At 47.1% G+C, this 14,712-nt stretch overlaps 1 protein-coding gene across 7 annotated transcripts in view; it reads left to right on the top strand.

Annotated features, from left to right (window-relative positions):
- The first annotated feature begins 695 nt into the window (after nucleotides 1–695).
- Nucleotides 696–14,712, top strand: part of LOC112235997 (coatomer subunit beta') — a 33,306-nt gene continuing 19,289 nt past the window's right edge. For 3 of the 7 annotated variants that reach the window (XM_042296345.1, XM_042296349.1, XM_042296350.1), the window contains exons 1-12: nucleotides 706–946; nucleotides 1,801–1,938; nucleotides 2,097–2,183; nucleotides 2,341–2,467; nucleotides 2,639–2,787; nucleotides 2,969–3,115; nucleotides 4,970–5,069; nucleotides 5,308–5,450; nucleotides 5,738–5,937; nucleotides 8,071–8,181; nucleotides 8,287–8,375; nucleotides 8,493–8,599. In XM_042296345.1, the coding sequence (XP_042152279.1) occupies nucleotides 944–946; nucleotides 1,801–1,938; nucleotides 2,097–2,183; nucleotides 2,341–2,467; nucleotides 2,639–2,787; nucleotides 2,969–3,115; nucleotides 4,970–5,069; nucleotides 5,308–5,450; nucleotides 5,738–5,937; nucleotides 8,071–8,181; nucleotides 8,287–8,375; nucleotides 8,493–8,599 (1,401 nt within the window). In that variant the 5' untranslated portion in view covers nucleotides 706–943. Of the gene's footprint in view, nucleotides 947–1,800; nucleotides 1,939–2,096; nucleotides 2,184–2,340; nucleotides 2,468–2,638; nucleotides 2,788–2,968; nucleotides 3,116–4,969; nucleotides 5,070–5,307; nucleotides 5,451–5,737; nucleotides 5,938–8,070; nucleotides 8,182–8,286; nucleotides 8,376–8,492; nucleotides 8,600–14,712 lie in introns of all 7 variants that reach the window. The other 4 variants (XM_042296347.1, XM_042296348.1, XM_042296351.1 and 1 more) reach the window with 4 other exon arrangements.

Below are 14,712 nucleotides of genomic sequence, written 5' to 3' on the forward strand. Positions count from 1 at the left end.
TGCTACCACACAGCAAGCCGTACCGGAGCGCCAAGTCTAGGACCAAAAGGCTCCTCAACAGCTTCTACCCCCAAGCCATAAGACTGCTGAACAATTAATAAAATTGCCACCGAAAAATTGACATTGACCCCCTTCCCCTTTTGTACACTGCTGCTACTCACTGTTTGTCTGTTACCTATGCATAGTCACTTCACCCCCACCTACATGTACAAATTACCTCAACTAGCCTGTACCCCTGCACACTGACTCGGTACCGGTGCCCCCTGTATACAGCCTCATTAATGTTATTCTTATTGTGTTACTTTTTATTATAGTCTACTTGGTCAATATTTCCCTAACTCTTCTTGAACTGCACTGTTGGTTAAGTGCTTGTAAGTAAGCATTTCACGGTCAAGTCTACACTTGTTGTATTCAACGCATGTGACAAATAAAGTTTTATTTGAGTTGAACTCTGCATGGACTATATTGGGTAAGCCTAGATACTGTAGCTTTAGCCTGATAAACATCTGAAAGACTATTCACTCACCAAGTTAGCATATTTATACACATTAGAAATAGGGAGATAATTTGAACAAATAGGAAATTAGGCAATGTTTAAGATGTTCAAATGAATGACTATCTTTATAATTCATTCATTTATTCGTTTTTATTTATGTATATCTTTTTTGGAGGGGAGAGTGGGTAGGCTACATACAATTACCTGATTTTGCCTGTAGTCGAACGTCCATACATTTCTCTGAAACCTACATACACACCGAATAGTCTGATCATGTTAGGTACAGACTGTACTAGTGCTCCACCGGATCTTGCGAAGTGCAGCCAGGAAGCGTCATAGACTCCACGTCGCCAAGAAGACTCTCCGCTCTAAACTAGTCTACCAGCCCGACTCATTTCTCAGGGTGGTCGGGCACTTTGGCCAAACACTACCCGCAGACGTAGAAACATGGTAAGGAAATGAAAACATCGATTTTGAATGAAGTGCAACATAGATTTAGAGTGAAAGTATTGACAAAGATCCGCTGCCGCTCAGGCCAGTCGTTTTAGGCATTTTTTTTAATATGAATTCCTTTTTTTACGATTGCTACCTGATTGAAAACTCATTTAGACCACATCCAATGAATTAACATATGCCTGGCTAGTTGTGAATGAAGATATTGCAGAAACTCTAGAAATGGCAATAATGTTACAATATGGTATTCAAAAGAGTCATGAAGTCTCTGATCGATTGGTCAGTTACTAAATATGCTAGTACTTCAATATGCAACTTTATATAACGATTTTTTTCCTAAACTACCTTATCGCAAATGGCTAATGCCTGGGCATTTCCAGACCAGAGAGAATCATTCATGCACCTCAAATGTGGTGGAATGAGACACATTCCACAGACACGCCCCCATATTAACCCTCCCCACAAGCTGTACAGTTGACTTGGTGCCACTTTGTGAAACTTTGTATCTACTGTAGGCCAACAAGTGTATAGCTGTTATGGTTTGGATACACTTATAGTTTTATTGATAAGCGTAATCAGACTAATTTGAATACATGTTATTGAAAAAAAGGGGGGAAGTGTATCCGACCTGTCTCTATAAAAACATACTCAGATCTGATCTCTGTCAAATCAGATGTTTTATTTATTGTTTCCGTTCAACTGATCTGCATATACATAGGAGTGAAGAGTAATCTGGTTAGTATCAAAATAAGATACTGTGTCTAGTATTGGTCTAGTATAAGTCAGGAGTCAGAGGTACAATATGACTTAATATATTGGGTTCTCTCTCTCTCTCCCTCTGTCCCTCTCAGCCTCTCCGTTTGGACATCAAGCGGAAGCTGACCGCTCGGTCGGACCGTGTGAAGAGTGTGGACCTGCACCCAACTGAACCATGGATGGTTGCCAGCCTGTACAATGGCAGTGTCTGTGTCTGGAACCACGAGACACAGGTAAACGACATTCATTCTCATTTAGGATTCAGTTCTCATTCATTCATTCATTCATTGTAGACCTTGCTGCACACTATGTTCTTGAGTGATATATGAATGGATTGTTTCTCTATGATGATGATAACCATGATGCTGGTGATTCCTTTGAATCTCTGTAGACCCTGGTGAAGACATTCGAGGTGTGTGACCTGCCTGTGAGAGTGGCTAAGTTTGTGGCGAGGAAGCACTGGGTCATTGCTGGAGCAGTAAGTGTTATAACACCCTTATAACTGCTTATAATGCATCTATCTGTCCTATTCAGAGTTCAGAGTTTTCCCATATCTCTCTCCATTTTAACCTTCTCCACCCTCTCTCCCTTCACCTTCTCCCCCCTCTCTCTTGCTCTTCTCTGTTCCTCCCCAGGATGACATGCAGATCCGTGTGTTTAACTACAACACTCTGGAGAGAGCTCACATGTTTGAGGCCCACTCTGACTACATCCGCTGCATCGCAGTCCACCCAACACAACCTTACATCCTTACCAGCAGTGGTATGTTGTGTTTGTCTCTTTCTTTCTCTCACTCTCTCTCTCTCTTTCTCTCTTTCTCTCTTTATATATACATAAATTACAAACATCAACCATTGAATATTATGAACATGATCGTGTGTGTGTGTGTGTGTGTGTGTGTGTGTGTGTGCGCATGTTTGTTTTTGTGTCCAGATGACATGCTGATCAAGCTTTGGGACTGGGACAGGAAGTGGGTGTGTGGTCAGGTGTTTGAGGGCCACACCCACTATGTCATGCAGATCGTCATCAACCCTAAAGACAACAACCAGTTCGCCAGCGCCTCCCTGGACAGGACCATTAAGGTACATACAGTACACACACTAATCTTTGTGTTTGTACCACTACAGTTGTTGGTTGGATTATTGTCATGCTGAAGTGCTTATAGATGTGTAATGTTTCATGAATTCTATACAATTGTTGTAAATCATTACCACTACATTTCAGTAATACACTGGAGTATTCTTTGGCCCTTGGCTGTTGCAGGTGTGGCAGCTGGGATCTTCCTCCCCTAACTTCACTCTGGAGGGCCATGAGAAAGGAGTCAACTGTATCGACTACTACAGCGGAGGGGACAAGCCCTATCTTATATCAGGAGCTGACGACCGCCTGGTCAAGATCTGGGACTACCAGGTACACATGGAAATAAACATGGAAACACAGTTTATGTACAGTCGTGGCCAAGGTTTTGATAATGGGCCTCCTGGGTGGCGCAGTGGTCTAGGGCACTGCATCGCAGTGATAGCTGTGCCACCAGAGACTATGGGTTCGAGCCCAGGCTCTGTCGCAGCCAGCTGTGACCGAGAGGTCCATGGGGCGACGCACAATTGGCCTAGCGTCGTCTGGGTTAGGGAGGGCTTGGCTTGGATATCCTTGTCTCATCGCGCACTAGTGACTCCTATGGCAAGCCGGGCATGGTACACGCTAACCAGGTCACCAGGTGCACTGTGTTTCCTTCGACACATTGGATGCGCGCTGTGTTAAGGACGCATGGCCGTATGGGAGTTGTAGCGATGAGACAAGATAGTAACTACAAAACAATTGGATACCACAAAATTGGGGAGAAAAGGGGGTAAAATTTAAAAATAAAGTTTTGAGAATGACACATATTAATTTTCCCAAAGTTTGCTACCTCTGTTTGTATGATGGCAATTTGCATATACTCCAGAATGTTATGAAGAGTAATCAGATGAATTGCAATTAATCACAAAGTCCCTCTTTGCAATGTAAATGAACTGAATCCCCCAAAAAACATTTCCACTGCATTTCAGCCCTGCCACAAAAGGACCAGCTGACAACATGTCAGTGATTCTCTCGTTAACACAGGTGTGAGTGTTGACGAGGACAAGCTTGGAGATCACTCTGTCATGCTGATTGAGCTCGAATAATAGACTGGAAGCCTCAAAAGGAGGGTGGTGCTTGGAATCATTGTTCTTCCTCTGTCAATCATGGTTACCTGCAAGGAAACACGTGCTGTCATCATTGCTTTGCACAAAAAGGGCTTCACAGGCAAGGATATTGCTGCCGATTGTTTGGGGCACCCCAAAAAAAAGCTTGTCCGCAGAAGACAAGGTGAGCGCTATCATCAGTCCTGTGTCATGCCAACAGTAAAGCATCCTGAGACCATTCATGTGTGTGGTTGCTTCTCAGCCAAGGGAGTGGGCTCACTCACAATTTTGCCTAAGAACACAGCCATGAATAAAGAATGGTACCAACACATCCTCCGAGAGCAACTTCTCCCAACCATCCAGGAACAGTTTGGTGATGAACAATGCCTTTTCCAGCATGATGGAGCACCATGCCATAAGGCAAAAGTGATAACTAAGTGGCTCGGGGAACAAAACATCAATATTTTGGGTCCATGGCCAGGAAACCCCCCAGACCTTAATCCCATTGTGAACTTGTGGTCAATCCTCAAGAGGTGGGTGGACAAACAAAACCCCACAAATTCTGACAAACTCCAAGCATTGATTATGCAAGAATGGGCTGCCATCAGTCAGGATGTGGCCCAGAAGTTAATTGACAGCATGCCAGGGCGGATTGCAGAGGTCTTGAACAAGAAGGGTCAACACTGCAAATATTGACTCTTTGCATCAACTTCATGTAATTGTCAATAAAAGCCTTTGACACTTATGAAATGCTTGTCATTATACTTCAGTATTCCATAGTAACATCTGACAAAAATATCTAAAGACACTGAAGCAGCGAAATTTGTGGAAATGAATATTTGTGTCATTCTCAAAACTTTTGGCCACGACTGTACACATGTACACACAGTTTATATACACATATACACACAGTTTATATGCACACGTACACACAGTTTTTCACACACTCTCAAACGAAGAATGAAACACATATGAATATGCACAGCATACACACTTTTCAGATGAGAAAATACACACACTTGAAGTGTTACGCGTCTGTCCTAGTGATGATATATATTGAGTTGACTGATTCTACTCTAGTCCTCTCCTCTACCTCCAGAATAAGACATGTGTGCAGACTCTAGAGGGCCATACCCAGAATGTGTCCTGTGTCAGCTTTCACCCTGAGCTGCCAATCATTCTCACAGGCTCCGAGGACGGTGGGTAGTGTAGTGTTTACCTTATCCCTTTAGAATGGAATAACAAGGTGTTTACCTATGTTATAACATAGTAATAACATTTTAAAGTTGTAACATTGTACCGTGGTAATAACATGGTGCTTTCTTGTCATGTTGACTAGTTCTAGTCTTCCCTGGATCCGTTATCTATGGTTGACCATCTTCTCACATGTAAATCTCTTTCTCTCCACCCTTCTTCCATCTTCTTATGGACATACAGGCACCGTGAGAGTCTGGCATTCCAGCACGTACCGCCTGGAGAACACACTGAACTATGGGATGGAACGTGTGTGGTGTGTGTGTGGCCAACGAGGCGCCAACAGTGTGGCGCTGGGATATGATGAAGGCAGCATCATCATCAAGGTACCAACTTAAGGAAACTCTAAACTACACATCAAGAGTGATGTGGGGTCAGTGATCTGATTATTAGTATCGTTGGTAATCATATAGAATGCTTGTATTGTTTTCATACAGGGTCAGTTTGATTCTGTAGGCTGACATATCACCCATGTATGTCCAAGTTGTATGTTCAGCTGAAGTTGAAATATTATGATTTGAACATCACTCCTTCTCTTCCTCTGTCTCATCTTCTTCACTCTCTCCCACCTCTTCTCCCTCTCTCTCCTCATCCCCCCCCCTCCCTCCCTCAGTTGGGTCGCGAGGAACCAGCCATGTCTATGGACTCTAACGGTAAGATCATGTGGGCCAAGCACTCTGAGGTGCAGCAGGCCAACCTGAAGGCCATGGGAGAGGCTGAGATACAGGACGGAGAGAGGCTGTCCCTGGCCGTCAAAGACATGGGCAGCTGTGAAATCTATCCCCAGACCATCCAGCACAACCCCAATGGCAGGTCAGGGTGTGCATGTGTTACCGTGTTTGTGTGCATGTGTGTACTAGTTGCTCATCAAATGTAAAAAATATATATATACAGTACCAGTCAAAAGTTTGGACACACCAACTCATTCCAGGGTTTTTCTTTATTTTTGTACTATTTTCTACATTGTAGAATAATAGTGAAGACATCAAAACTATAAAATAACACATATGGAATCATGTAGTAAGCAAAAAAGTGCTAAACAAATCAAAATATATTTTATATTTGAGATTATTCAAAGTAGCCAACCTTTGCCTTGATGAAAGCTTTGCATACTCTTGGCATTCTCTCACCCAGCTTTACCTAGAATGCTTTTCCAACAATCTTGAAGGAGTTCCCACATATGCTGAGCACTTGTTGGCACCATCTCAATCGGGTTGAGGTCGGGTGGTATAGGACAGGTCATCTGATACAGCACTCCATCACTCTCCTTCTTGGTCATGTAGCCCTTACACAGTCTGGAGGTGTGTTGGGTCATTGTCCTGTGGAAAACAAATAATAGTCCCACTAAGCGCAAACCAGATGGGATGGCGTATCGCTGCAGAATGCTGTGGTAGCCATGCTGGTTAAGTGTGCCTTGAATTCAAAATAAATCACACAGTGTCACAAGCAAAGCACCACCATACCGCCTCCTCCATGCTTTACAGTGGGAACCACACATGCAGAGATCATCCGTTCACCAACTCTGCGTCTCAGAAAGACACGGCGGTTAGAACCAAAACTGTCAAATTTGGACAGATTTCCACCGGTCTAATGTCCATTGCCTGTGTTTCTTGGCCCAAGCAAGTCTCTTCTTATTGGTGTCCTTTAGTAATGGTTTCTTTGCAGCAATATGGTTTCTTTGCAGCATTTCGACCATGAAGGCCACAGTCTCCTCTGAACAGTTGAGGATGAGATGTGCATTTATTTAGGCTGCAATTTCTGAGACTGGTAACTCTAATGAAATTATCCTCTGCAGCAGAGGTAACTATGGGTCTTACTTTCCTGTGGCGGTCCTCATGAGAGCCAGTTTCATCATAGTGCTTGATGGTTTTTGCGGCTGCATTTGAAGAAACTTTAAAAGTTCTTTAAATTTTCCGCATTGACTGACCTTCATGTCTTAAAGTAATGATGGACTGTAGTTTCTCTGCTTAGTTTGTCTGATTCTTATTTACAATGACGGCCTACCCCAGCCAAACCCAGACCCAGACGACACTGGGCCAATTGTGCGCCGCCCTATGGGACTCCCAATGTGATATACGGCCGGAGGACTTGTTCTTTTACCAAATAGGGCTAATATCTTCTGTATACCACCCCTACTGTACCTTCTCACAACACAAATTCCACAAACCTTTAACAAGGCACACCTGTTAATTGAAATGCATTCCAGGTGACTACCTCATGAAGCTGGTTGAGAGAATGTCAAGAGTGTGCAGAGCTGTCATCAAGGCAAAGGGTAGCTACTTTGAAGAATCTCAAATATAAAATATATTTAGATTTGTTTAACACTTTTTTGGTTACTACTTGATTCCGTATGTGTTATTTCATAGTTTTGATGTCTTCACTGTTGTTCTACAATGTAGAAAATAGTCAAAATAAAGAAAGACCCTGGAATGAGTTGGTGTGTCCAGCCTTTTGACTGGTACTGTATATATGCTATTTAGCAGATGCTTTTATCCAAAGTAACTTACAGTCATGCGAGCATGCATTTGTATGTACTGTTGCGCCCTGGGAATCGAACCCATAATCTTAGTGTTGCAAGCACCATGCTCTACCAACTGAGCTTTACAGGACCATAAATGGACAGTATATGTGTGTGTGTGTGTGTGTGTGTGTGTCTGTGTGTGTGTGTGTGTGTGTGTGTGTGTGTGTGTGTGTGTGTGTGTGTGTGTGTGTGTGTGTGTGTGTGTGTGTGTGTGTGTGTGTGTGTGTGTCAGTGGAGGCTGCTGATGGGAGGATGGCTCATAATAATGTCTTGAAGGGAGTAAATGGAATGGTATCGAACGTGGTTTATATGTGGTTGATATCATTCCATTGACTCCATTTCATCCATTACTATGAGTCGTCCTCCCCTCATCACTGGTGTGTGATCACACACTAACTAATGTCGTGTGTGTTTGTGTGTTACAGGTTTGTGGTGGTGTGTGGGGATGGAGAGTACATCATCTACACTGCAATGGCCCTGAGGAACAAGAGCTTCGGTTCAGCACAGGAGTTTGTTTGGGGCCACGACTCCTCAGAGTAAATCAAGTCAACCACACACTGACCACTCATACACAGTCATCTATGGACCATCCACGGTTTAGTATGGTCAGGCTGACGTAACCACTGTTGTTTCTATGACAGGTATGCTACTCGGGAGAGCAGCAGCATGGTCAAAGTCTTCAAGAACTTCAAGGAAAATAAGTATTTTAAACCAGACTTTGGGGCAGAAGGTAAGACAAACATATCATATTTGATCCCGTATGAGCTGACTCCCTGTGTGTGTGTCTGCATGCAGATGATATGCTGATGTGTTATACCTAACGATATGTGTGTATCATCCCCTGCAGGTATCCATGGTGGGTTCTTGCTGGGCGTGAGGTCAGTGAGTGGTCTGGCCTTCTACGATTGGGAGAACACAGAGCTGGTCCGCCGCATTGAGATCCAGCCAAAACACGTGAGTCGGCTACAGTATTTAAACTGTTATTAATCCACAGTTGATCTATATCAACTTTCAGACACGTGACCATTTACAGATTATAGCAGGTCCAGGCAGCGCCTAGCTCAGGTCAAGAGGGTGAGAAGCCACCTACAGCGATCCAACCCTCCTCTGACTTCCTCCCTACCACAATACAACCCTCCTCTAACTTCTTCCCCACAGCGATACAACCCTCCTCTAAATTCCTCCCCACAGCGATCCAACCCTCCTCTAAATTCCTCCCCACAGTGATCCAACCCTCTGCTAACTTATTCCCCACAGCGAGCCAACCCTCCTCTAACCTCCTCCCCACAGCGATCCAACCCCCTCTTCACAGCTACCAAACCCTCTTCTAACCTCCTCTACACAGCGACCCAACCCTTCTCTACCCCCCTCTCCACTGCGACCCAAACCTTCTCTAACCCCCTGTCCACAGCGACCCAACCATTCTTTTACCCCCTCTCCATTGCGACCCAACCGTTCTCTAACCCCTTCTCCACAGTGACCAAACCCTCCTCTGACCTGCTCTCCACAGTGACCCAACCCTCCTCTAACTCCCTCCCCACGGCAATCCAACCCTCCTCTACCTTCCTCCCCACCGCGATACAACCCTCCTCTAACCTATGCTCCACAGCGACCCAACCCTCCTCTGACCTCCTCTCCACAGCGACCCAATCTTCCTCTCCACGGCGACCCAACCCTCCTCTAACCTCCTCTCCACAGCGACCCGAACCTCCTCTGACATCCTCTCCACAGCGACCCAACCCTCCTCTGACATCCTCTCCACAGCGACCCAACCCTCCTCTGATCTCCTCTCCACAGCGACCCAACCCTCCTTACTTCCGGCGCCGACAGAGATGGCCGCCTCGCTTCGCGTTCCTAGGAAACTATGCAGTTTTTTGTTTTTTTACGTGTTATTTCTTACTTTAGTACCCCAGGTCATCTTAGGTTTCATTACATACAGTCGAGAAGAACTACTGAATATAAGATCAGCGTCAACTCACCATCAGTACGACCAAGAATATGTTTTTCGCGACGCGGATCCTGTGTTCTGCCTTACAAACAGGACAACGGAGTGGATTCCATGCAGCAACCCAAAAAAACGACTTCGAAAAAGAGGGAAACGAGGCGGTCTTCTGGTCAGACTCCGGAGACGGGCACACCGTGCACCACTCCCTAGCATTCTTCTTGCCAATGTCCAGTCTCTTGACAACAAGGTTGATGAAATCCGAGCAAGGGTAGCATTCCAGAGGGACATCAGAGACTGTAACGTTCTTTGCTTCATGGAAACATGGCTCACTGGAGAGACGCTATCCGAGGTGGTGCAGCCAGCGGGTTTCTCCACGCATCGCGCAGACAGAAACAAACATCTTTCTGGTAAGAAGAGGGGCGGGGGCGTATGCCTTATGACTAACGTGACATGGTGTGATGAAAGAAACATACAGGAACTCAAATCCTTCTGTTCACCTGATTTAGAATTCCTCACAATCAAATGTAGACCGCATTATCTACCAAGAGAATTCTCTTCGATTATAATCACAGCTGTATATATCCCCCCCCAAGCAGACACATCGATGGCTCTGAACGAACTTTATTTAACTCTCTGCAAACTGGAAACGATTTATCCGGAGGCTGCATTCATTGTAGCTGGGGATTTTAACAAGGCTAATCTGAAAACAAGACTCCCTAAATTTTATCAGCATATCGATTGCGCAACCAGGGGTGGAAAGACCTTGGATCATTGTTACTCTAACTTCCGCGACGCATATAAGGCCCTGCCCCGCCCCCCTTTCGGAAAAGCTGACCACGACTCCATTTTGTTGATCCCTGCCTACAGACAGAAACTAAAACAAGAGGCTCCCACCCTGAGGTCTGTCCAACGCTGGTCCGACCAAGCTGACTCCACACTCCAAGACTGCTTCCATCACGTGGACTGGGACATGTTTCGTATTGCGTCAGATAACAACATTGACGAATACGCTGATTCGGTGTGCGAGTTCATTAGAACGTGCGTTGAAGATGTCGTTCCCATAGCAACGATTAAAACATTCCCTAACCAGAAACCGTGGATTGATGGCAGCATTCGTGTGAAACTGAAAGCACGAACCACTGCTTTTAATCAGGGCAAGGTGTCTGGTAACATGACTGAATACAAACAGTGCAGCTATTCCCTCCGCAAGGCTATCAAACAAGCTAAGCATCAGTACAGAGACAAAGTAGAATCTCAATTCAACGGCTCAGACACAAGAGGCATGTGGCAGGGTCTACAGTCAATCACGGACTACAGGAAGAAATCCAGCCCAGTCACGGACCAGGATGTCTTGCTCCCAGGCAGACTAAATAACTTTTTGCCCGCTTTGAGGACAATACAGTGCCACTGACACGGCCTGCAATGAAAACATGCGGTCTCTCCTTCACTGCAGCCGAGGTGAGTAAGACATTTAAACGTGTTAACCCTCGCAAGGCTGCAGGCCCAGACGGCATCCCCAGCCGCGCCCTCAGAGCATGCGCAGAGCAGCTGGCCAGTGTGTTTACGGACATATTCAATCAATCCCTATACCAGTCTGCTGTTCCCACATGCTTCAAGAGGGCCACCATTGTTCCTGTTCCCAAGAAAGCTAAGGTAACTGAGCTAAACGACTACCGCCCATAGCACTCACATCCGTCATCATGAAGTGCTTTGAGAGACTAGTCAAGGACCATATCACCTCCACCCTACCTGACACCCTAGACCCACTCCAATTTGCTTACCGCCCAAATAGGTCCACAGACGATGCAATCTCAACCACACTGCACACTGCCCTAACCCATCTGGACAAGAGGAATACCTATGTGAGAATGCTGTTCATCGACTACAGCTCGGCATTCAACACCATAGTACCCTCCAAGCTCGTCATCAAGCTCTGGGTCTCGACCCCGCCCTGTGCAACTGGGTACTGGACTTCCTGACGGGCCGCCCCCAGGTGGTGAGGGTAGGCAACAACATCTCCTCCCCGCTGATCCTCAACACTGGGGCCCCACAAGGGTGCGTTCTGAGCCCTCTCCTGTACTCCCTGTTCACCCACGACTGCGTGGCCACGCACGCCTCCAACTCAATCATCAAGTTTGCGGACGACACAACATTGGTAGGCTTGATTACCAACAACGACGAGACGGCCTACAGGGAGGAGGTGAGGGCCCTCGGAGTGTGGTGTCAGGAAAATAACCTCACACTCAACGTCAACAAAACTAAGGAGATGATTGTGGACTTCAGGAAACAGCAGAGGGAACACCCCCCTATCCACATCGATGGAACAGTAGTGGAGAGGGTAGCAAGTTTTAAGTTCCTCGGCGTACACATCACAGACAAACTGAATTGGTCCACTCACACAGACAGCATCGTGAAGAAGGCGCAGCAGCGCCTCTTCAACCTCAGGAGGCTGAATAAATTCGGCTTGTCACCAAAAGCACTCACAAACTTCTACAGATGCACAATCGAGAGCATCCTGGCGGGCTGTATCACCGCCTGGTACGGCAACTGCTCCGCCCTCAACCGTAAGGCTCTCCAGAGGGTAGTGAGGTCTGCACAACGCATCACCGGGGGCAAACTACCTGCCCTCCAGGACACCTACACCACCCGATGTTACAGGAAGGCCATAAAGATCATCAAGGACATCAACCACCCGAGCCACTGCCTGTTCACCCCGCTATCATCCAGAAGGCGAGGTCAGTACAGGTGCATCAAAGCTGGGACCGAGAGACTGAAAAACAGCTTCTATCTCAAGGCCATCAGACTGTTAAACAGCCACCACTAACATTGAGTGGCTGCTGCCAACACACTGACAATGACACTGACTCAACTCCAGCCACTTTAATAATGGGAATTGATGGGAAATTATGTAAATATATAAACAATGCTACCTTATATAATGTTACTTACCCTACATTATTCATCTCATATGCATACGTATATACTGTACTCTATATCATCGACTGCATCCTTATGTAATACATGTATCACTAGCCACTTTAACTATGCCACTTTGTTTACATACTCATCTCATATGTATATACTGTACTCGATATCAGCTACTGTATCTTGCCTATGCTGCTCTGTACCATAACTCATTCATATATCCTTATGTACATATTCTTTATCCCCTTACACTGTGTATAAGACAGTAGTTTTGGAATTGTTAGTTAGATTACTTGTTGGTTATTACTGCATTGTCGGAACTAGAAGCACAAGCATTTCGCTACACTCGCATTAACATCTGCTAACCATGTGTATGTGACAAATAAAATTTGATTTGATTTTGACATCCTCTCCACAGCGAAACAACGCTTCTCTAACCCCATCCCCACTGCGACCCAACCCTTCTCAAACTCCCTCTCCACAGTGACCAAACCCTCCTCTAACCTCCTCTCCACAGCGACCCAATCCTCCTCTAACCTCCTCTCCACAGCAACCCAACCCTCCTCTACACAGCGACCCAAACCTCCTCTGACCTCCTCTCCACAGCGACCCAACCCTCCTCTGATCTCCTCTCCACAGCGACCCAACCCTCTTCTGACCTCCTCTCCACAGCGACACAACCCTTCTCTAACCCCATCCCCACTGCGACCCAACCCTTCTCTAACCCCCTCTCCACAGTGACCAAACCCTCCTCTAACCTCCTCTCCACAGCGCCCCAACCCTCCTCTGACCTCCTCCCCACAGCGATCCAACCCTCCTCTAAATCCCTTCCCACAGCAATCCAACCCTCCTCTAACTTCCTCCCCACACCGATCCAACCCTCCTCTAAATTCCTCCCCACATCGATCCAACCCTCCTCTAAATTCCTTCCCACAGCGATCCAACCCCCTCTTCACAGCTACCAAACCCTCTTCTAACCTCCTCCCCACAGCAACCAAGCCCTCCTCTATCCTCCTCTACACAGCGACCCAACCCTTCTCTAACCTCCTCTCCACAACGACCCAACCCTCCTCTCCACTGCGACCCAACCCTTCTCTAACCATTTCTCCACAACAACCCAACCCTCCACTCCACAGCGACCCAACCCTCCTCTGACCTCCTCTCCACAGCGAACCAACCCTCCTCTGACCTCCTCTCCACAGCGACACAACCCTCCTCTGACCTCCTCTCCACAGCGAACCAACCCTCCTCTGACCTCCTCTCCACAGCGACCCAACCCACCTCTCACCTCCTCTCCACAGCGACCCAACGCTCCTCTGACCTCCTCCCCACATCGATCCAACCCTCCTCTAAATTCCTCCCCACAGTGATCCAACCCTCCTCTAACTTCCTCCCCACAGCGAGTCTAACCTCCTCCCCACAGCGATCCAATCCCCTCTTCACAGCTACCAAACCCTCTTCTAACCTCCTCCACACAGCAACCCAACCCTCCTCTATCCTCCTCTACACAGCGACCCAACCCTCCTCTAAATTCCTCCCCACAGTGATCCAACCCTCCTCTAACTTCCTCCCCACAGCGAGTCTAACCTCCTCCCCACAGCGATCCAACCCCCTCTTCACAGCTACCAAACCCTCTTCTAACCTCCTCCCCACAGCAACCCAGCCCTCCTCTATCCTCCTCTACACAGTGACCCAACCCTTCTCTAACCTCCTCTCCACAACGACCCAACCCTCCTCTCCACAGCGACCCAACCCTCCTCTCCACGGCGACCCAACCCTCCTCTGACCTCCTCTCCACAGCAACCCAACCCTCCTCTGACCTCCTCTCCACAGCGATCCAACCCTCATCTGACCTCCTCTCCACAGCGATCTAACCCTCCTCTGACCTCCTCTCCACAGCGAACCAACCCTCCTCTGACCTCCTCTCCACAGCGACACAACCCTCCTCTGACCTCCTCTCCACAGCGACACAACCCTCCTCTGACCCCCTCTCCACAGTGACCAAACCCTCCTCTAACCTCCTCTCCACAGCGACCCAACCCACCTCTCACCTCCTCCCCACAGCGACCCAACGCTCCTCTGACCTCCTCCCCACAGCGATCCAACCCTCCTCTAAATTCCTTCCCACAGCGATCCAACCCTCCTCTAAATTCCTTCCCACAGCGATCCAACCCTCTTCTAACTTCCTCCCCACAGC

The sequence above is a fragment of the Oncorhynchus tshawytscha genome, linkage group LG13 (assembly GCF_018296145.1).
Source record: "Oncorhynchus tshawytscha isolate Ot180627B linkage group LG13, Otsh_v2.0, whole genome shotgun sequence".
Taxonomy (NCBI): Eukaryota; Metazoa; Chordata; class Actinopteri; order Salmoniformes; family Salmonidae; genus Oncorhynchus; species Oncorhynchus tshawytscha.